This window comes from Lepidochelys olivacea (assembly GCF_965140295.1).
Source record: "Lepidochelys olivacea isolate rLepOli2 genome assembly, chromosome: 19".
Taxonomy (NCBI): Eukaryota; Metazoa; Chordata; order Testudines; family Cheloniidae; genus Lepidochelys; species Lepidochelys olivacea.
In genome coordinates this window covers 19205156-19228425 of record NC_140429.1, presented here as the reverse complement: position 1 = coordinate 19228425, position 23270 = coordinate 19205156, and the positions used below count along the sequence as shown (strand labels likewise).

General features: G+C 42.0%; 1 protein-coding gene across 4 annotated transcripts in view; it reads right to left on the bottom strand.

Moving 5' to 3' along the window:
- HNRNPR (heterogeneous nuclear ribonucleoprotein R) overlaps positions 1 to 20024 on the bottom strand; it is a gene marked incomplete at its 5' end in the record, with an annotated part of 49565 nt that extends 29541 nt beyond the window's left edge. The window contains 5 exons of one of the 4 annotated variants that reach the window (XM_084652427.1): positions 5851 to 5964; positions 8652 to 8759; positions 9184 to 9302; positions 11642 to 11807; positions 19867 to 20022. In XM_084652427.1, the coding sequence (XP_084508553.1) occupies positions 5851 to 5964; positions 8652 to 8759; positions 9184 to 9302; positions 11642 to 11807; positions 19867 to 20022 (663 nt within the window). Of the gene's footprint in view, positions 1 to 5850; positions 5965 to 8651; positions 8760 to 9183; positions 9303 to 11641; positions 11811 to 19866 lie in introns of all 4 variants that reach the window. The other 3 variants (XM_084652424.1, XM_084652425.1, XM_084652426.1) reach the window with 3 other exon arrangements.
- Positions 20025 to 23270: the final 3246 nt, after the last annotated feature.

Genomic DNA, 23270 nt, shown 5'->3' with positions numbered 1-23270 from the left:
ATCCCTGACAAAATGGGGAGGGAGGAGGGTCCGGCACTCTCCTCCCCCCACAGCCACTGAGCAGCTTCAGGGTCCCTCTGCAGCCACCGGGAGCTGCAGGGCAGCTGGGGACCTGCAGGGGTCTACAGCCTAAACTCACTAATATATTAAAATAATTTAAATGAAATACAAAAAGTATTAAGTTTGCAGCCAACTTTAAAAAAAAAAAAAAAGAAAAAAAGACAGTCAACCCAACGAACTGGTGGAAGTCACTGGCTAAGCGCCTTCAACCAGGGTTTACTGAAGTGCTAAAAGAGCTTTGACAGCAGTGGCCTATTCTGAAGATGCAGGGAGAATATTTTTTCCATTTCAGTTTATTTAATTAGTTCATTCAAAGTTAAGAAACCCTGGATCTGAAAAAGCAGGAATGTTTGTTTTTTTGCATCCAATGTATGAATGGAAATTAGGTGTTAAATTATAAGACCTACTAGTTGTAAAATATTGAAGGACGTGGTGGCCAGAAACAGTTCAATACATAAATTACAGATAAACGTTCTTAAAATCAGGTTTAAATGCAAACATGTTTTGACACATTAAAAAAAAAAGTTATCCAGTGCACTTAAGGTAGTTTTATTTAATAAAAAAATAAAATGTTTGTGCATTTTTAATTGAATTTAAATTTCCATCCAAACAGAGCTGGACATGATACCAAGTACCCTAATTCTGAGCCACAGGACCCACAAGCAACACCTGAAGTTGGGTTCCAACACAGTTTAAGAGTATCATGCACTTAATGGCACACAAACAAAACATGGGGTTTGGTAACTCGGAAGAAAACCAAGTTAAACATACCAAATGTTCTTCACACTTTATCTGAGTTACTTAATAGGTAAAACAGTAGTTTTCACATGTATCTTTAAAAATCCAGACTTAAGTTTTAAGAGTTCTTCCCATTTGGAAGAGAGATATAGCAGTCACTTAATAGCAGATTAGTATATTTAACAAGTTTCCACTACAAGCTCTATTCTCAAGCACTGCTCTATGTTTGGCCTCTGCCAAAAGATGATTTTTTAAAAGTTTCAGCAGAACCCCTTTCTTTTAGAATTGAGAGCATAAAAAGCATTTTCCTCATCATAAAGCAGCTGCCACTTTTCCCACTCAGGGATAACACAAACATCTTCATTATGTAATGTCAAACTGGACTTATAAACAGGATTTGAGGAGCAGTAAGTGCTTTGCCAAGTTTAATGAAGTTCGGCTTAAATTTCATGCAGAGTTTGAAAGTGTAGAACTAAACACGTTCAGTAGACAATTCCATTAAGCCACTAGTTAAACACTTATGTATACGGTATACATGTGTGCGCAGTAGTTAACTAAGCTCCATCTTCCTAATGAGCTTCAGAAGCAGGACAAGTTGATTGGCTATGAAGAAAGCTTTGTCAACAGAACTTGTCAGCTTGTTAGGTGCACATGGTTGTGGTGCTAGCTGCACACAGTGCAAGAGTTTTGCACAATCAGCACAACAGGGCAATGGCAGATGTTATATCCTCAATCCAAATAATACAGTGAGATATTAGCTGCACACTTAGCCTAAAACTATTTTACACAAGTGAATTTGTGACTGACATAGAACTGGGCACTTTTCCTTTAGATATACCTAGGAAATTAAACCAAAAAAAATCCAAAAGGCTTCACAATAAGCACTAAGAAGTTAGGAAATGCAAGAGTTAAAGGTTGATGTACATCTTTAGCTGCCCCTTGTGCAAACAACATCATAGACTTTGCAATCATAGGCTTAGATGCCAAGCATCCAATGTTTTAGAACTAGCAATTACAAGTTTTCTATGTGTTCATATTTTAAGATGTAGAGGAAAGCCCATAAGAGCATTAATATAAAGTGAGAACTTATTGGCAAATTAAGTAATATTCTTGATTTCAGTCAATAGTCACCTATTGCAGCCATCTCACTGTTCAGGTTCTCTTCAGTCTTTTGAAGTCAGTCCCTTGTGGACAAACAAATACTGGTGTACATGAACTGCCTTGAAGTATTCAGTAGGTCACTGGTGACTACATTAAATAAAATTGGTATCAGCACTGTGCCTTGCAGAAGTCTGTTTTTCTAGAATCACCAGTTACAGAGCCACTTAAACATCTACCTCACAGCCCCAGCTAGCTACCAGTACAATCTATGAAGAATTCTTGACTTTGTGTAGTGCACACCAGTCTGTGAAATTGTGTCATAGGCTACTGTAAGATCAATTTCCCAATAGGAGTAGATATACCACACTCCCCCTACTGCAGGGGTGGGCAAACTTTTTGGCCCGAGGGCCATATCGGGGTTGCAAAACTATATGGAGGGTCGGGTAGGGAAGGCTGTGCCTCCCCAAACAGCCTGGCCCCCACCGCCAACTGCTCCCTCCCACTTCCCACCCCGACTGCCCCCTCAGAATCCCTGACCCATCCAACCCCCCCTTCTCCCTGTCCCCTGACCGCCCCCTCCTGGGACCCCACCCCCATCCAACCCCCCCTTCTCCCTGTCCCCTGACTGCCCCAACCCCTATCCACACACCTGACAGGCCCCCTGGGACTCCCACGCCCTATCCAACCCCCCTGATCTGCATCCCCTGACCCCCCTCCCCGAACCCCTGACCCATCCAAACACTCCCTGCTCCCTGTCTCCCCCCCCCCACCCCGGCCAGAACCCCTGACCCATCCAACTGCCCCCTGCTGCCCTCCCCTCCCCCCGAACCCATCCAACCACCTCCTGCTCCCTGTCCCCTGACTGCTGACCCAGGACCCCCTGCTCCCCACCCCCTTATGCTGGAGCCAGCCACGCCACCACGCTATCTGGCAAGAGCAGCGGGCCAGAGCGCTGGTGGCACAGTGCGCTCAGGCTGCGGGAGAGGGGCCGGGGGCAAGCCTTCCCAGCTGGAGCTCAGGGACTGGGCAGGACAATCTCATGGGCCAGATGTGGCCCAGGGGCTGTAGTTTGCCCACCTCTGCCCTACAGCCAGAAGTTTGGCTGTCGGCTAAGAATTTAGCATTTCATGCAGTGTAAAGCTTACACTAGATATTTGTCTTGTATCTCTAGAAGCAATCAAGCTCAATATGTTCTTGCCAGCCTACCCTATTCAGAAGGTGGAGCTTCTGATGAACTCTCATTAGGCCTGATGTATAGTCCATCCCAACAGTCAAGACTAAAAGGTAACAAAACTATAGAAAACTGTAAACGGAGAAAAGGGGATTGCAGGAGGCAAGGGGATGTAACTGTCAGCATCCATTGACAAAAAGGGTATTTCTGGCCAAAAAAAGCAATCTGGGGGTCTAAAAACAAATTTAACAAGACCTCCAGACTAACTGACTGTAGATTTTGCAAAGTCTTCAAATCAGCATTATCTCCTTATTTTAAAGGAGCCTCAACAAGTTGGTTTTCATCCAGGCCCCAATATACAGAAGGTATCAGAAGAGGTAAACAGCAACAGAAAGACAGAGCTGATTACACCAACATGACATTGTGTCCCTAGTGGATTCATGAACAAGGGTGATTGAGTCTTGGGGGACTCCAACTGAGTGCCTTCAGGTAGGAGTCACAATACTGCTATTTAACACTACTCTATGCTGTCCTAAGGAATAAATGGATATTTGTCATTCATACTATGTCATGTAATCACATCAGCAGCACCACACAATGAACTCATTCACCTCTGTGCTTCCATTTCCCCTCCCATGCTTTGCCTTGCCTGTTTAAGTGAGTGTACAATGCCTAACACAACAGGGCCCCAATCTCAGTATAAGTTTTAGCATCACTATAATACCTATAAATACTGAAAAGATGGACGATCCAGCCTTAAAAATAACCATCTCCTTTCCATTTCTAGGCAATTTACCATTATGAATATTACTATTTCTATACACAAATCATTGAGGCCTGATTATATGGAATTCAAGACCCAAGTTGTATCCTTTTGCATATGCATAAGATTGTGAGTTCAATCTTAACTTTAGTGTTTCTTGACTTTTGTTTCACAGTGCCATTTCATGCATTTAGTATACAAGTCAGTTGTGTTAATGCCTAATTCAAACTCCATCCCCGGAGAAGGAGATAAAAGAGTTCCTCTCCATGTATATAAAAGATGGAAATTAGTGCCCATCAGGTTGCCTGTTCTTAAACCCTCTCAACTATACAATGTAGATTCACAGGGGTTACCAATCACTGTACTACTCCCAACCATTCTGCTACACTAGGTAGAAAGGAAGTCTGCAATACCAGCCATTGTATATGGCTACTATGGAGGAGCTAAGAAAAGGAGGTGAGCAGCCAGACCACCACTTATATAACATCAATAGCTTCTCAATGTAAAGGATAATAATAGGCTCCTGATTTACATACCAACATATACAATTTGAAATTAAGTGTCATAAAATGGATACATAAACTCTATTTCTGTAAATAGCTATAGGAGCAGTTTAGCAGTTTCAGCTGTACATCCACATTGCACAGGGTCTTCAATTTAGGCAAACAATGTCAATCTAGGCTAAAATTTGGCATACAAACTGTTAACCAGAGTGTGATGTGGATGTAAAATTCAGTTAAATTTTACGTTTGTGAGGAGGATGGGGGAATTTGGTAACAGCAATCATAAATGCATCGACAGAACAAAAACCAAAGCCACTCCAACCCTAAAATATCCAACTTCATTCAGTTTTCCTTTGTTGAACTGCAACTGCAGGGTGAATTTAGGGCTCTTAAAAGCTGGGGACCTACACCAGACTGAGCCACACAATGCAGGATAATTAAGAGGTCCTTTCACACAGATATATAAAAGTTTCCTTTACTAAGTGTTGTGTCCTCTTGCCTCTTATTTATTTTTTATATATATACACATTTAATTGAGAGTGACTTATTTTCACTTGCAGCAAAATATCAAATTTATTGCAGAACAGCTGGATGTGGACAAGTGATAGTGGACTCAACTAATCAACGTTTATTTACATATTTCAGTCATTTTGGTTAATATTAAAAGGAAATGACAACCACCTTAAAACTAATGTTTTAGCTCGTTGGAAGAGAGATAACACCAATGGGTTCCCTACAGCAATTTACAGGAAGATTCTATTAAGATGCTGTGGGGCAGCTACTGATGCCAATATGTTTACAGTAGATTCAAGACTATTTGAACGAAAAGTACTTCAATTAATTAAATTTGCCTTTTCAATAATTTTGTTAATAGATTTCACTGACAGAACTGAAGTTTTGATAGTAGTCCTCTGAAAGTTTCCAGGATCCTTGTGTAACTGAAACAAAATGTATGTGAACGATCCACAAAATGTAGGCAACCCATCCACAAATACTCATTTAGTATACACTTCAGAGCTCTCTACCTGAACACTTTACTTACATTTGCAAGCATCTTCCCATTTTTTGGGCCACAAATACTCCTTTTCTTTTTGCGAATACAGACTAACACGGCTGTTACTCTAAAACCCATTTTTTGCATGTAGTCTCTAACAAAACCAATTAGTGTCCCTCAAGTTACAGTCACATTGTACAAGAAAAAGGTCAAATGGTTTCTTTTCAATCAGATCTGTTTGGCTAGACTTGTAAGTCATCTGACAGTTTGGTCATCTTATCCTATTTTAAAAGCTTGTTCAACTAGTTTTATTCTCTACACCATCTCTGCTTCTTCTGCCATCTGTGGTTATCTTCTGCAAAAGCAGAACGTAACTGCGGAAAGCCAATAGGATACTGAAGTGTGTCCTTATCTGCAAGACTCTAAGCTTTTACTTGTTGTATTGTTTACTTCTAATTTCCTGAATTTCTTAGTAAAAGCATAACAAAAAGGCCTAGTAGAATAATCTGCACATACTAACCTCTGTTCCAATACCAGGCTGAATGCCTGAATAGACAGTGTCTGGAGGAGGGCCCCCATATTTCCTCTGTCCAGTGGTCACATCCAGAGTATAACCAGTCCTCTCTAGCAAAGCCTGAAAATTGTAAAAAGTTGTTACATTAGATAGTTATAATGATATGACAGTTAATTGGGATTGACATTTCCTAATTTGCACTTTGCCAGTACCATACAGCAAGCTATAGGCCTCCTTAAGAGGCTGTGCAGACCACTGTCAGTGGGCACAGAAGTGTTACGTTATATAGAAAAGTTTACAGCAAAAAACTGTTCAGCTTGCTTTTCAGAAAAGGAAGCCTGAACACACTTCTGTTTTAAGCAAACACACTGACATGGTGTCCCAGAAGCAACATGCAACATATTTCCAGTATTTAGTGCATTCTGTATGACATATTGAACAGCATACTACATATTCCTCCCAAAAGTTGATTGCATTTTTTTTTTTTTTAATTTTGGGTGCCTAGTTTGCCCCCCCGGGGGGGGAGGGGGATGTCGTCTATCAAATTCATGGCTGTGAAAAAAACACATCATGGACCGTGAAATCTTGTCTTTTGTTTACTTTTACCCTATACTATAGGGCCATGCCTGGCATGACTCTTTTCCATCAAAATTCTGTGGTAATATAGATACTTCTGGAAACCTGGGATAAAACACTGAGCACATCTTAAGCAACAGTTATGCGTACAAGTCTACTTAAAATGGGGGGGGGGGGGGAAGTGTGGGTGGATCCACACTTTTTCACAAGTTGGTCAGGGCATAAAGAGCAAATTTCACAGTTGTGTTCATAAGAACGGCAATACTGGGTCCAAAGGTCCATCCAGCCCAGTATCCTGTCTACCGACAGTGGCCAATGCCAGGTGCCCCAGAGGGAGTGAATCTAACAGGTAATGATTAAGAGATCTCTCTCCTGCCATCCATCTCCACCCTCTGACAAACAGAGACTAGGGACACCATTCCTTACCCATCCTGGCTAATAGCCATTCATGGACTTAACCTCCATGAACTTATCCAGTTCTTTTTTAAACCCTGTTATAGTCCTAGCCTTCACAACCTCCTCAGGCAAGGAGTTCTACAGGTTGACTGTGCACTGAGTGAAGAACTTCCTTTTATTTGTTTTAAACCTGCTGCCCATTAATTTCATTTGGTGGCCCCTAGTTCTTATATTATAGGAACAAGTAAGTAACTTTTCCTTATTCACTTTCTCCACACCACTCATGATTTTATAGACCTCCATCATATCCCCCTTTAGTCTCCTCTTTTCCAAGCTGAAAAGTCCTAGCCTCTTTAATCTTTCCTCATATAGGACTCATTCCAAACCCCTAACCGTTTTAGTTCCCCTTCTCTGAATCTTTTCTAATGCGGGCATATCTTTTTTGAGATGAGACCACATCTGCATGCAGTATTCAAGATTTGGGTGTACCATGGATTTATATAAGGGCAATAAGTTATTCTCCATCCCCTTTTTAATGATTCCTAACATCCAGTTTGCTTTTCTGACTGCCGCTGCACACTGCGTGGATGTCTTCAGAGAACTATCCACGATGACGCTAAGCTCTCTTTCCTGATTAGTTGTAGCTAAATTAGCCTCATCATATTGTATGTATAGTCGGGGTTATTTTTTCCAATGTGCATTACTTTACATTTGTCCACATTAAATTTTATTTGCCATTTTGTTGCCCAATCACTTAGTTTTGTGAGATCTTTTTGAAGCTCTTCACAGTCTGCTTTGGTCTTAACTATCTTGAGCAGTTTAGTATCGTCTGCAAACTTTGCCACCTCACTGTTTACCCCCTTCTCCAGATCATTTATGAAAAAGTTGAATAGGATTGATCCTAGGATTGAACCTTGGGGAACACCAATAGTTACCCCTCTCCATTTTGAAAATTTACAATTTATTCCTACCCTTTGTTCCCTGTCTTTTAACCAGTTGTCAATCCATGAAAGGATCTTCCCTCTTATCCCATGACAACTTAATTTACGTAAGAGCCTTTGGTGAGGGACCTTGTCAAAGGCTTCCTGGAAATCTAAGTACACTATGTCCACTGGATCCCTCTTGTCCACATGTTTGTTGACCCCCTCGAAGAACTCTAATAGATTAGTAAGACATGATCTCTCTTTACAGAAACCATGCTGACTTTTGCACAACAAATATAGTTGCATATTGCATACCACCCTTACTTCTGCCAGCAGCTGCCACTCTCCCACTGCCCAGCTCTGAAGGTGGTGCCGCCATCAGCAGCAGCGCAGAAGTAAAGGTGGCATAGAACTTACAACTGTATGAACATATCCACAAAATTTGCGCTTTACGTCCTGCTCAACCTGCAAAAAGTGTGATTTTTCCACAATTTAAGTAGACCCCTATTCATAATAGTTGCTTAAGATGTGTGCTATGTTTATTTCCAAGTTTCCAAAAAAAATATCTATATTACCACAAAATCTGATGGAAAAAAGTCACTCAGGCATGCTCTCTTCAGACAGGCCTCAGTCTAGTCATTCAAATTTACATACGTACAGCAACCAAAGTTTCAAATCAAGTATTTAATTTAAAACACCTGCTAGCTTACTAGTGGAAGCATGCCTCTTAAGTATTTGTCTAATGTGCATTTCCTGACCGTATCAGAGTGGAAAGCTTCCAAACAGTGTTGTATGCTACTTCAGTGTATTGAGGAGGATTTATGAGCACACTCATATTTACCCAGTCTCTTTCTAGAGACAAATATACCTGCTCCTCCATTACAGCTTAATTTTTGTATCTAAATACATTACCTTAATCTTTGCTTCATCTGGTCCCTTTGTTGACTCTTGTACTTTGCTTCCTTGTTTCTCTCTCTGCCTGTAGGTCTTCATAACTCCACATAAAAATGCACTTTTGTTCTGTAGACACAATTTATAAAGTAATTCAATTGAAGCGTATTATAAAAAGCCATCTAAAGCCACTGGATCTTACACATCACAAAAGCCAATGTGTCATGTTAATGTAATAACCAAAATGCCAAAGGAATCCTTAAGAACATCCCAGCTGATGTAAATTATCAGAACAAACTGATGATTGCTAAAGACAATAAGGCTCCAGCTAGCACTAACAGGTCACACATTCACTCAATATATAGTGCTCATTCCAGCATTAGAGGCTTTTGCCTTGCACTCAAAATACAAATATCAAAGATATATGCCAAACTTCCAATTTGGGTTTGAAACATTAGAACACTGCAACATCAAGTATTTGCTTTACGGGAACTCAGAAGTGCCAAAACACCATTACACTTATCTGCTCACACTTCTGGAGCTCTCACCTTACCTGTACATGCGACAGGTCACTTTCTTTAAACTGCTGTAATACAGAGAGGGCGCCTTCTTCATTAAATTCCCTAAGAGCATCAATTGCTCTCTCATCAAGATCGACATAAGCTACCAACCCTAAAAAGTTAAAGATAGAAAAGTTACAGATTTCTGTTTAATTATACAAAAGCAAGATGGCTAACAACTAAGCTATTTGCTTTTAAAACAAGCAACAGTTATACTGCATATTAGTAAATAGAATTATGCATTATTTAATATTAACTACATACTCCTACACAAGTATATGAAAGGATATGGGTATACGAATGAAAAAGTTAAGAAATTAAAATGTATATACCTAGGCACTACAGTAAACTAAGTGCAATATTAAACCAAGAGTAATAGTTTCAGAAGCTTTGGAAATCCAATCTGCTGCAAAAAAACAATGCTACATACCAGGGTTTGAAATAATTAAAACTCTGGCTCATATTTCCAACAGATCTGTGAACCCAAAGCTTTAAGTTTCCTTTCTTTGAATGGAGCCATTCTAAAATACACTGACAGGGAAGCATTGCCTATATCTTACTCACTTGCCTGTACCCTATCCATAATGAAAAGGGAGCCAACTGACTGAGGACCTGAGCCACTTATAGCCACCTCCCGCCTCACCTCAAAAAGCATTAGAGATAGAACAATTTGTTGACTTCTTGAAGTAGGTGGGAAGAGTGGAGATTACAGTGGATTTTCCACTTGGGAAAGTACAAAAAACATTTTGACCCACCCACAGTTTTTAGTATCCAGAAAGACATTTCGAGCCCTGCTATGTACCCCAAGTACACTATTAGCAGCTGTACAGGTACAGACCCAAAGACAGTGGACCAGTTCTGAATCGCATGTTATTTTCAAATTATTTGGAAGTTTTTCCTCTCTTTGGAATATCAGTGGTTTTATGGAAGCTGTGGAGTGCTGCCAGTTACAGACAAAGATTACATTTTCCAAGAAACCTGCTGATATTTAACAGACTTCAGTGTGAATCCACATAGAGAACTCCTCACAACACTGAACATTCTGGAATTTAAATTACTGCACACTCCTTAATCTCCACTGGAGTTCAAAAACACAATAGTACAGAGCACAAAGACTGCATTTCAGAAATGATCCTGCATATTGGAAGGCACCTGTATCATTCACAAGTGAAAAGACTGAGCAGATTAAAAAAAATCCCAAAGTACATCCCCAAATTTGGCTGTGGCATCAAAAGAAACTAATAGAGCTGATAAAACCCTGCATAGTGTAGAACATCTTCAGTTGGCATTAAGGAAATTTGAACAAATGTGTTTTCAAAAGTTACCCATGCAATGAAGTCATACTAGCTAGTCAATTTCTGGGTTAAAATACTCTTACTTGAGAACTCCTCACAACACAATTGCAACACCTTCTAGACTCGAGTCCTACAAGTCCCTTGCCCAGCCATTTACATCTATCCTCAAGCCATGATGTGGATATTATCATAACCCACACTTAGAGAAAGGCATCTCTAAGCAAATAAAAGCTGGTAGAAACTCACTGGACTGACTTCCAAAAGAGATCGCCCACACAAGCCAGAATATCAACATACTGAAGATGGATAAGGTATTATTTTGAACTGCCTTCACTTGGTTTGTGGAATTTTTAGACTGTTTAAAAGGAGAAACTGGCATCCTGTCACTGAGATATTCAGGTAAGTGCATGAAGCAGTTCCATTTATGTCTCTAAATCTGTTCAAAGAACACTCTAAAGAGGAAGAGGAAGTTTCCATTTATAAGACCAAAATAATGGAGGGAAATTATCCTCCAAAAAAAAAAAAAAAAAAAAAACCCCTCTTCCTGCAAAGGGACCCGTTCTTGCTAGGATTTCCAGAGACTATATTATTCAATTTGCTGAATAGCTTACTCCTGGACTGTGTTAAAATGCAGTTAGAGTGAAAACTTCAGTGTAATGACTGACATGGATTCAACTGTTCAGCTGGAACTAGACAGAACATAAAATCCATAGGCAGACTGGAGTTCAAATGTTGTCCCAGTCAAGACAAGCTAGTTGCTTTCCCTACTGAGCCATCTACTCAGCCCTTAAGTGTTCTAAGAGTCACTGTGAGGAGTTGACAGTAGAAAAGTAAAAGCGAAGTGATGACTATTTGGATTAAGAAAAATGTGCAGTTTAGTATGCTGGAACATACATCTTTACTTGTGAAAGTCTAAGACAAACTGATGCACTGTCTCCTGAAGGAACTAGGATGTCATTCAACACTAAGGATGATTCCAATAATTAAAAAGAGTCAGTGTCAAACCCAATTTGCCTTCAGGGAAGTGAAAGTAGCAATACATTCAGAGCTACACAGATCAAACACAGTGAGAATTTTTAAACCTTAATCTATAAAATTTGAAAATGGTATGCCCTCACTTTCATAACCAATCAGAAACAAGAAATGTATATTATACCTGTCTGAAATATTTCATCAAGTCTCTCTGCCACCTTCTGTGGGAGGCCTGCCTCTATCAGTGTCTTGTAGTGTTCTGTGTGAGTTACACTGGAAGTATCCATTGGTTCTTCCTCTTCTTTTAACTGTACCGCATTACCATTCACCTGATTAGCCATTTTATTATGCTGCTGGAAAAAATTCAGGAGCTATATTACATTAAGCCAGAAATAACTAGTTTGTAGGACAATGCATGATTTATCTAAACTAATTGGTATACATGCTGCAAACGACCTGTATCAAAATCGTATTTAATGCTTTTGGGATGCAGCTGATTTAAGTTTCAATAAGTACAGTTCTGTAACATTGTGGAACATGTACATGGAAGAATTTACATTTTTAAAGTACTTCATGTACATCAGATCTAAACTCAACTTTGATTGTCAGTAAGGTATCTGGTTACCATAGCAGCTGGAGTGTACTGGTGTATTACATAACACCCTTCAATTGGTGAACCATAAGCCACATCAAAACTACTGCTATTTTCATCTCCCATTCCTCTAATCTTAAAATGATTATTTCTTATGCAGGGTATCTTAACATATCAATGTCAATACGTTTGCCAACTTTCACATAGTTTCCTGGCTTGCTGTCATGCCTTCTTTCAAACCCAACTTAATGTTACATGAGAGGCCATACTCTTTTGCTCAGCATGCTTCAGAACTCAAACATGGAAAGTGCCATACTACGACATATTACCAATTTCAATCCATAGTGGTACAAATCTGAAAGTGAAAAACCACTTCAGGTAGAATGTTTTAGATTCTGCAAATTGTAGCACAAGGTATTTTGAATTTTACTAGTTTCAAACGCAGCCATGACTGCAGCATCCTGAATTTCTCGTAAGTAAAAGACTTGATGCAACAATCAATAGAGATCGCAAGGATGTACATTCAAAGAGGCACAGCTACTGTCTTAGACCACTCTAATGGGCTTTGCCTAATTCACTGTACAATTTGTCTCAATTTCTCTATTAGCCGGCCAATAGATGTTTTCACCTCAGCTTTCATGGCTGAGATTGCAACCAACTACTTAATTAGGATTGTCAACTGTATAAGATCAGCAGAGATGCAAATAGTGCTGGGCCTTATAAGACATGAAAGAAAAGTTGATGATGCATGTATCAGTGATGGAACGGTAACTACACAGACATATGCAACATGACAGGAGCAATGCAATATGTACTGGAATACATGATTTGAAGATGGTTCAAGAATAAACCTTTTCTAATGTTTAAGCCTCAAGATATCTAGTCAGCTACCACAGAACAAATCTCTTAAATAACTTCACCCAAGACAGACAAGCAACATATCCAAAGCTTCTAAACTAAAGCCTATGCACTGCTCTGAAAATGCACCAGGGCAAATTTGCTGGCTTGAGCCAAATCATTCTTATTAGACAGACAAGAGATTCTGCAATGGATTGAGAGAACTGTGGTGACTGGGAGGGGACAAGACTCAAGTGACAGTCCCTCATGCAAGCTATATAACAAAGCCAACTTCTGCAGCTGCATGATATACATGTATGCACTTAGAAGTTGCTATTAACTTTGCTATTATGCCATTATTATTTTTGCTATTAACAAGCATGTTATCTCTGGAGACACAAATCCACAGTTTGAGAACTGCACAACTAAGCATCTCTGATTTTATCTTCTAGACCGAGTCCCATTGGGTAGATAGAAAGATTAACCTAAATAATCTATACAGAAGCCCCTGGAAACCTATAAGATTGGGTCCCTAAATCCATGAACTACTGGAGCTCATTTACAAAATGTTTCTTAAAAATTTCATGAATATATTGTCTCATACTATAGAATTAGAATTTATAATCCCTATTCCATGATGAGCTATAATGTGTCTTAATTAAAACTCTCTTTAGATAGGTTTTTTTCCCTCTAAAAGCATTTCATAAAAAAATCTGATTTAAATTAAAAAAATCAGATTTCTGGTTTTTTAAAACAGTTGTTTATCCACTCTGATTTAAAGTGACAGTATTACTGTACAAAACATGTCAACAGAACCATGCTTATTCACCTCTACACACAATATTCACCAAACTCACATTATATTAAATCCCAAAACATTACTGCAATGTTAAGTTTGTGCAGTGAATTACATAAAAGTCAATAAATGCTAAATTAAGGCTAGAAATTTGCTCCTTAGGTATCTTTAGAAGCCACCCCCCCCCCCATACCTTGAAATAGTTTTAAAAAATTGTTTCAGGTACCATATCAGCCTTTGAGTCTTGTCTCTTCTCCCCCATCACCCCAACTCCTTTGCCAGTTTTTGTAGCTTGACAATCATTTTACTTTACTTTCTCTCACTTGTAGGGTTTTGCACAAGAAAATACAGGGAAAGTGTGAAACTGATTACACAAAGTAAAAAAGTGAAATAGACAAATAGCCTCAACTACAGTAATTGTTTTACCTCTAACAGTAAAAATGTTCCTAAGTGAGTAGTTTAAATTGATGTCCCTTTAAGAGGCTTTTTTTAAAGCTGGATTAACACTTCAAATGTCATTTTCACACAGTATTCAACTCTCTCCTGATGGAAGATGTTAAGACTTTAGTCATGTTCTCAAGCTTACCTAAAACTTGTGCTGAGAATTATTGGTTGTACACTTTTAGCTGCAAACTTAATGAATTTGCAGTTCCACAGCTAAAGCTTCTCATAAGCTATGAAGTATTACTTTTGTAACCTAATGGTACAAAATATTTAGTGTCACTGTCAGCTTAGTATTTATATAGGAGTGTACAATCCAGTAAGTTTTTGCTACAGTATTACTCCAATGCAGAATGCACTTTTAGTATGAATTTTAAGCCTATTTTACTTCACTTCATGTAAGTCAAGTGTATTCTTCATGCTATACATGTTTATCTTTGTAAAAAGAACTTGAGAATTAGTATGAGATCACATAATTTAGGGCTACTGTAATGCATGTGCACAAACCAGCTAAGTTAAGATTATTCATCCTTAACTATGCATTTCCTGTCATGTGTCTAACTGCAAACTCTTCTTTAAGTGTGGTTCTACTCTGAAACATGAAGGTATTACGGTAGGAGTAATGTGTCTCAGTGATTTCCAGATGAACATGCACACCATTCCAATCACAAGCAGAGATTTTTTTTCCCCCCCATCAGCTAGTTTTGCAAACTCAGATCAGAATCTGAGTGTTAAATGGTGATTTTTCCTCCTTGCTTCACCAACACACAAGCCAAATCATATCCCCTGCAACACCCCTTATGACCCCATTGCCTTCAATGGGGCTGCACAGGTATAACTGGAATTCAAGAGTCATACTGATGCACAAAGAGGAAGGTAATCCAGCTCTCTTCCTCTTAGCTGTGTCAGCTATGCAAAGACACCAGAAGTAAACACCAGTTCAATTTTTGTCACCAAAGAAAGTTACTTGAATATGCTATAAGATCAGTTGATTAAGAAGGTAACATGTTTACTTTCATTATTCAGACTAGAAAAGAACTTTGAAGTGAAGCAAGTTTGAAAAAGGAGTAGAGATGTTGGAGTTTGCACATGGATCATGCCCATGACATGGCTGGTTGGTAGTTTGAGCCATACGTGAAAGCACAAAATGCACATATAAACCTGATTAGGTACACATACAGAAATTGTACAACCCAAGTTTCGGGAGGACAGGGAGATTCTTTAACCCAGATGTATGCAAAGATTATAGATACACTTCCAGAAGGATCATTTACTTTGCTATGCGTGAAATATGTAGAATGTGCAAAGACAGGTGGACTTCAGGATGTGCATACGTATAAAGATGTGCCTATTAAGCAAGCAGCAGTATATAAAGTTTGGGAGCAACTGCAGATTGTAAGTGTGGATGTTTTGTGTAGAATCCATATTGGTGTCCAGGCCATTACCTAACTGCACCATTTTGAAGTTGCAGAATGGTGTTTTACGTAAAAGACTCCATATTGGCACTGCCAACTGTGCAACTAACAACAGCACTGTATAATTTTTGTTGAGTTACTTGCCCACCCATATCTCAAAGTCAAAGTAATTAATCCTCATTGAGGTCTAGCCACATGCAAAGTTGGAACTCTGGGTGTTATTTAGTTACCTGATGTGGGGGAGGAGTTATGCGCAAGTAATTCAAGTAGTCAAACCTGCACTTTCCCCACCAAAATAGTTCTCTTTTAGTATAAATCCCACTACAAGATGATACAGCTGCTGAGAACATGGACTTGTTCCGGACTGCTATTCAGCTTGCTACAACAGTTATGCTACCATGAAGCAGCAAAGCTGTACATAATCAACTTTAAAGTACAGCAGGCATAACTAAAAACCTTATGGATATTCTACACTGAGCCTGCACCAAAGCCATTTCAAAGGGCTTGTCTCCACTTACTGGTGGACCGATGCTGTGGCGCTCAATCCAGGGATCGATTTATTGAGTCTAGGGAAGACCCACTAAATCAACTGCCGATCACTGTCCTGTCGATTCTGGTTCTCCACCAGGATGAGAAGCATAAGGTAAGTCGACGGGAGAAACTCCCATCGACCCAGCATGGTGTAGACACCACAGTAAGTCGATCTAAGATACGTCGATTCCAGCTATGTTATTCACAAAGCTGGAGTTGCATAATTTAGGTTGATTTAGCCTCATAATGTAGACCTGCCCTAAATTACTTACTTTAATCTCCCCACCCCCCGCCATCACCACCTACTAGACAACTAGTGCCTCACTGGAGGTTTAAAAACATTACATTGATAAATCAAAATGGCTGAACTTCAAAATGTTCAATGTATCAAAAAAGGGTTTTTCTGAAACTGAAAAATTATGTGCTACCCCAGTAGCTTTACTGAAGCACAGCAGAACAGATTTATCCCTCCCTTCACCCAAAAAAAAGTTACCTTCAGTCTAAGATCATGTTTCAGAGTAGCAGCCGTGTTAATCTCTAAGGTGCCACAAACACTCCTGTTCTTTTTGCGGATACAGACTAACAAATTTATTAGAACATAAGCTTTTGTGGGCTACAGCCCACTTCATCGGATGCATAGAATGGAACATGTAGTAAGAAGATATATATAATATATTCACATACAGAGAAGGTAAGAGGCTAATTAATTAAGATGAGCTATTATCAGCAGGAGAAATAGATTCAATATGTGAATAGATTCAATATGTGTAATGATCCAGCCACTCAGTGGCTGGGTCATTACACATATTGAATCTATTACCCCATGTTAAGTATCCTCACACCTTCTTGTCAACTGTCTAAATGGGCCATCCTGATTCTCACTACAAAAGATTTTTTCCTCCTGCTGATAATAGCTCATCTTAATTAATTAACCTCTTACAGTTTGTATGGCAACTTCCACCTTCTCTGTATGTATGTGTATTATATATATTTTCTTACTATATGTTCCATTCTATGCATCTGATGAAGTGGGCTGTAGCCCACAAAAGCTTATGCTCTAATAAATTTGTTAGTCTCTAAGGTGCCACAAGTACTCCTGTTCTTTCTAAGCTCATGGACAGTTCAAATCCAAAAGAAGAATTTAAGAAAGATGTGAGGGAATGCAAGGGTTTATAATGGAAGTTGAACAGTGACTTGAATTACTGAAGAACCTCACTAGCCCACACTTCCGACTGGCAATCCAGAAGAAAGTTTTGCAAGTTCCACACACACCAAAAAAAACCTAACTATAATGCATCAGTTTACCTTAAGTCAGTGGTTTTCAACCTTGGTCCAGGACCCAAGGGGCCCGCAGATTATGTCTAAGATTTCCAAATGGGTCAACACCTTCAACTGAAATGTAGGGGGTCCACAAAATGAAAATAAGGTTGAAAACCACTGCCTTAAGCAATACTTGTGATACAAATGAGTAGTTATTTATGACAGTTTCAATTATATAAGATATACTACAAAACATTAATTAGCGTAAAAGTAGTGAACAAGCTACAGGACTACATTTTTGCTCTGAAGTTACTGCCTTCATGCAAATTAAGAGCTTTGCAGATTACCAAGGTCCTAAAGTCTAACTTCTAGTACAGTAAACACAATTGTTACAGTGAGTATTTAACACATCCACCCCTCCAGACCAGCTATTCTTAACCTTTCCCATAAAATGACCTCATGATATGGGAAAGCATAGGGACACCTCCCCCCACATCTAGAGGGAGGTCATTACAACCCCAGGTTGAGAGGCTATGCTCAAGAGTATCTATATAGATGAATACCTGTCATCATGGTATGAATGCCGAAGGCTGTAACTTCACTGCAGAATTAACTCATATTACATTATCTACATTTGAGTCAACTCCCTGTCAAATTAGCCTAACACCTCTCCAGTTGCAAGACACTACTTATGTCAATTGGAGGGTTTCTACCAGTGACCTTGCACTGGGGGTTAGGTCAGTTTAATCACATTGCTCAGGGGTATGGACTTTTTTACACCTCTGAGCGACAGTTATACCGACCTAATTTCCTAGTATATATCAGGCTTCGGTGATTGTACTAGCAGCTGACAAATTGTGCTAACCCCCAACTCCATCCCACAAAAGGGTCAGCCAACTCAAGTTACAAACAGGAGCACACCAAGTTAAGGGTTTGGGTGTGGATGGGACTAAAGTTAGGGACAATACTTGAGTTATCACTCAAATTAACTCTGCAGTGAAGACATGCCCTAACATCCATGAATTTATCTTCCAAAAGGACACTTCAGTTCTCGATCTGTAAAACAGAGGTAATAATCATTTACCTACCACACAGTGATACTGCCAGAATAAATCCAGTATTACTGTGATTCACATCATAACTACCTAGACAGACACTTGAGTAGGGATGTTAAATACTCTTAGGAAACACAGCTTTTAGAATAAAAAGGTTAAGTAGAATTTTTGCTAGTCTGCAAACCCTATAATTTACACAGAAAAGCCAGTCACTTCACAGAAAGGATTAAAAAAGCACTGTAGTTCAAAATTACAGAAGCGTTTTTACTCCTACAAAATATACTGTGTATGACACCAGTAATTGTTCTGTAATACATCACAAATAGGACTCCAAAATGTTTATGTGGCCCTCACAATGCTCTCCACAGCACAAAAGTATCAAAGCTGCTGGAATCTTCTTGCTCAGTAGTGGGAGAGAAGACAAAAAAAGATACAAAGAAAAGTCTAAGCAACTTCCTCTAAATAAACCTATGTTGAACCATACGCCAAGTAGGGTAACTGGCTACATTCACAGAGTAATGGATAACCAGGCCACTAACATACAGTAACTAAATCCACTTTAAAACCCTGTATTTTTATTCAAAATTGTACTGAACAGAAGTTTGGTAAAGTTTACAAAAGAAAATGCAGTTTCATAGTGATCAGGTCCTAGAGAATTTTAGCTCTCTCTCACACTAAGATTTACCATCTAGAAGGAAATAGGTAAGTGGTAACTTGAATTATTTTAAATAGGTTTAATGTGAAATTTAGCTTACTAAAACCCACACTAGCAGAATACTTCCTACGGGTGGTTTTACAGAGAACAGATGTGTCCTCGTCGCCACCCTCATGGCAATACAGATCAATCCGCATTTAGGCAAGAGGTTTCCTAGCCAACCCACGCACACGGGGCAGGGCAGGGGTCTCCCGGGGCCAGCAGCCACGGGGCTCTGCCTGCAGGCAGCTTCCCCGAGCGGCCCGGGCTGCGCCGGGAGCCAGCTGCGCCTCGCCCACAGCGGCTGGAACGCAACGCGGCCGGCGCGAAGCCTCGCACGGAGCAGGAGCCAGCGCCCGCCTCTCGGCGCCCGCAGGCGGCAGCCAGTCCACGTGGTGGAGCGGAGCGGGCCAGTCTCCCGCCACCCGCGCCGCCAGGCCCGACCCCACGCAAAGCGCCCCCCGCCCCCCCACGCCGCCGGGAAGCGGCCGCCCTCCCGCCACGGCGGGCCCCGCGCCCCGCCAGCGAAGCCGACGCCGCGTGCGCGGCTGGCCTCCCCAGCCGCCCCCTTCCCGGCCAGGCGCCCGGAGGCGCCTCTGCGAGCGCGGCCTGCGGCCCCCGCCTTCCACAAGGCCCCGGTCGCCCTGGGCCCGCCTCCTCTCGCGCCGGGCCTCGCTACCGCGCCGGGCTCCCCATGCGGGGCGCAGGCCCGGCCGCGGACTCGCCGCCTCAGAGCGCGGCAGCCCGGCTCTCCCCCCGCGCGGCGGCGGCCTCCCCCCGGCACTCACCGGAGCGCGGCCTGCGCGGCGCGGCTGAGGCCTGAGCAGCGACTGCAAATGGCGCCCGCGCACTTCCTCTCTCCTCATGGACGGCGGCGCGACCCCGGCAACACGCGGGGTTTCCCGGAACTGCTTCCAGGGATCCCGGCATTCGCCAATCAGCATATTGGGCGTCAGACGAGCACCGTTCGAAACCTATGAGAGGTGGGAGGCGGGACACCGGTATTCCCTCCGGCCAATTGGAGGAAACGGCCAGACCTGCCGCGCAGAGCTGCGGGATTTAACGCGGCAGCTGCGGCCCCCCGCTGCCGGGCCAAACAAAGGGAGGCGAGCCGGGCCCCGCCCCGCCCCGCCCCCGCGAGCCGGGCGGCCTCCAGAGCTGGGCGGGGCCGCCCGGGGTCCGGCGAGGCCGCCCCGAGGGGCCTTTCCCCGCCCGGCGCTCCGGGCTCACCGAGGAGGCGCTAGCGCCCCGCTCCTCGCGGCCGGGCGGCCTGGCCCTGCTCAGGCGGTTCCCCCGGCTGAGCGCACCCGGGCCCCAGCCTCGCCCGCCGGTCGGGTCTCCAGGGCTGCCCGCTCCTGCGTTGCCCTTCGCTGGGTTTCTCCAGTTCCGCCACCTCCTTCCTGCAGCGGGGAGCCGGGCGCCGCTGGGGCCTAGTCCGCGCGGGAGACTTGCGCCTCGGGCTTGCTAACAAAACGCCGGCTAACGCGGCCCGGGGTCACGGGCGCCTCCTTGGCAACAGCCGGGCCCGATTGACTCCTGTTTAGCTGGAGAGCCACTATGACCCCCCCAGGTCCCTTCCCACAGCCCCCTGTCCCAGGCAGGCACGCCCAGTCTGTCTGCGAGCAGCTTCCGAAGTGGAGTACTTCGCATTTGTCTGGATTGAATGGCGTCCTGTGTACTTCAAACCATTTCTCCCGTTTGTCCAGATCATTTTGTATTTTAATCCTATCCTCCAAAACACTTGCAATCCTCCCAGCTTGGTCTCATCCACAAACTTTGTGTGTGCACTCTCTATGCCATTATCTCAATCATTGATGAGGATATCGAACAGATATTTGCTTCAGAGGAGCTGCCGTGTTAGTCTGTATTCGCAGAAAGAACAGGAGGACTTGTGGCGCCTTAGAGACCAACCCATTCATTTGAGCCTAGTGACAGGTTTCAGAGTAACAGCCGTGTTAGTCTGTATTCACAAAAAGAAAAGGAGTCCTTGTGGCACCTTAGAGACTAACCAATTTATTTGAGCATGAGCTTTCGTGAGTTACAGCTCACTTCATCGGATGCATACCGTGGAAACTGCAGCAGACTTTATATACACACAGAGATCATGAAACAATACCTCCTCCCACCCCACTGTCCTGCTGGTAATAGCTTATCTAAAGTGATCATCAAGTTGGGCCATTTCCAGCACAAATCCAGATTTTCTCACCCTCCACCCCCCCACACAAATTCACTCTCCTGCTGGTGATAGCCCATCCAAAGTGACAACTCTCTACACAATGTGCATGATAATCAAGTTGGGCCATTTCCTGCACAAATCCAGGTTCTCTCACCCCCCTCCCAAAAACCACACACACAAACTCACTATCCTGCTGGTAATAGCTCATCCAAAGCGACCACTCTCCCTACAATGTGCATGATAATCAAGGTGGGAAAATTGAGAAAACCTGGATTTGTGCTGGAAATGGCCCACCTTGATTATCATGCACATTGTAGGGAGAGTGGTCGCTTTGGATGAGCTATTACCAGCAGGATAGTGAGTTTGTGTGTGTGGTTTTTGGGAGGGGGGTGAGGGGGTGAGAGAACCTGGATTTGTGCAGGAAATGGCCCAACTTGATTATCATGCACATTGTGTAGAGAGTTGTCACTTTGGATGGGCTATCACCAGCAGGAGAGTGAATTTGTGTGGGGGGGTGGAGGGTGAGAAAACCTGGATTTGTGCTGGAAATGGCCCAACTTGATGATCACTTTAGATAAGCTATTACCAGCAGGACAGTGGGGTGGGAGGAGGTATTGTTTCATGATCTCTGTGTGTATATAAAGTCTGCTGCAGTTTCCACGGTATGCATCCGATGAAGTGAGCTGTAGCTCACAAAAGCTCATGCTCAAATAAATTGGTTAGTCTCTAAGGTGCCACAAGTACTCCTTTTATTTGAGCCTAAGGTTTCGTGAGCTATGGCTCACTTCATGGGACGCATTCAGATATTTGCTTGTCACTAGCAGTGCCCTTTGGCCTGCAGTTGTGAAGAAGTCAGGTTCATCTTGTACTGGGTGCTGATCTGGCTGGGCTGCAAAGGGGCAGCAAGTATTTAAGAACTGCTTTGAAGTCTGTGGAAGAACTTTAAGGGCTTGGCTACACTTACAGGGCAATGCTGCAGCAGTTAGTGAAGAGGTCACCTCTGCAGAAGTTAACCCACCTCTGTCAGGGTTCCCTCCCCACTCTGAGCTCTAGGGTACAGATGTGGGGACCCACATGAAAGACCCCCTAAGCTTATCTCCATCAGCTTAGTTTAAAAACTTCCCCAAAGCACAAATTCTTCCTTGTCCTTGGAACGGTATCGCTGCCCCCACCAAGTAAGTTAGACAAAGATTTAGGAAAAGGACCACTTGGAGTTCCTGTTTCCCCAAAATATCCCCCCAAGTCCCTTCACCCCCTTTCCTGGGGAGGCTTGAGAGTAATCAAGGTGAGCACCGACCAGCCTCTTGGGTTTTTAGGACACTAAAAACCAATCCGGTTCTTAAAAGCAGAACTTAATCAATGTGTTTTTTTCAAATAGTCAATGAATACGTTTTTATAACAATTAACAGTCTCAACCCATGTTGATAATTTGTATTGCCATAACCATAGGTGACTAGTTTCTCTATATCGTTCATGGCTGTGACTCAGACCTGAAAGCTATCTCCTTATAGACATCACAGTGGGGGACTATCAAATAATTAAAGATTATATAACAGATACAAAGGGTGTAAATTTAGGATTGGATGGGAAACCTTAATTCTAGTATTTTTAACTACTGAGTATTTGACTTTTGCAATTTTTAAAAGTTCTCAATATAATTGGCAAAGGGCCCTGTGGCACATTATAGACTAACAGACGTATTGGAGTATAAGCTTTCGTGGGTGAATACCCACTTCGTCGGATGCAAGTGGAATTTATATGTAACTTTCTAGGTTTTTCTTCATTTTTAAAGAAAAACCCATTTTATCATGTGCAACTGTAACAACTTCTCACATATAGGTCAACGGTAGGATTACGCCTTTACCACTATAGCATAAGCCTCTACTGCTTGAGCTAAAGGACTCATTACATTAGCTTGCAGAAGCAGTGGCGGCTGTTCTCTTTAACCAGCCATTAGAGGGGATGCAAAATGCAAAGTAACCAGGTGTGTGGGTTACACAAACACTGAAACATTGG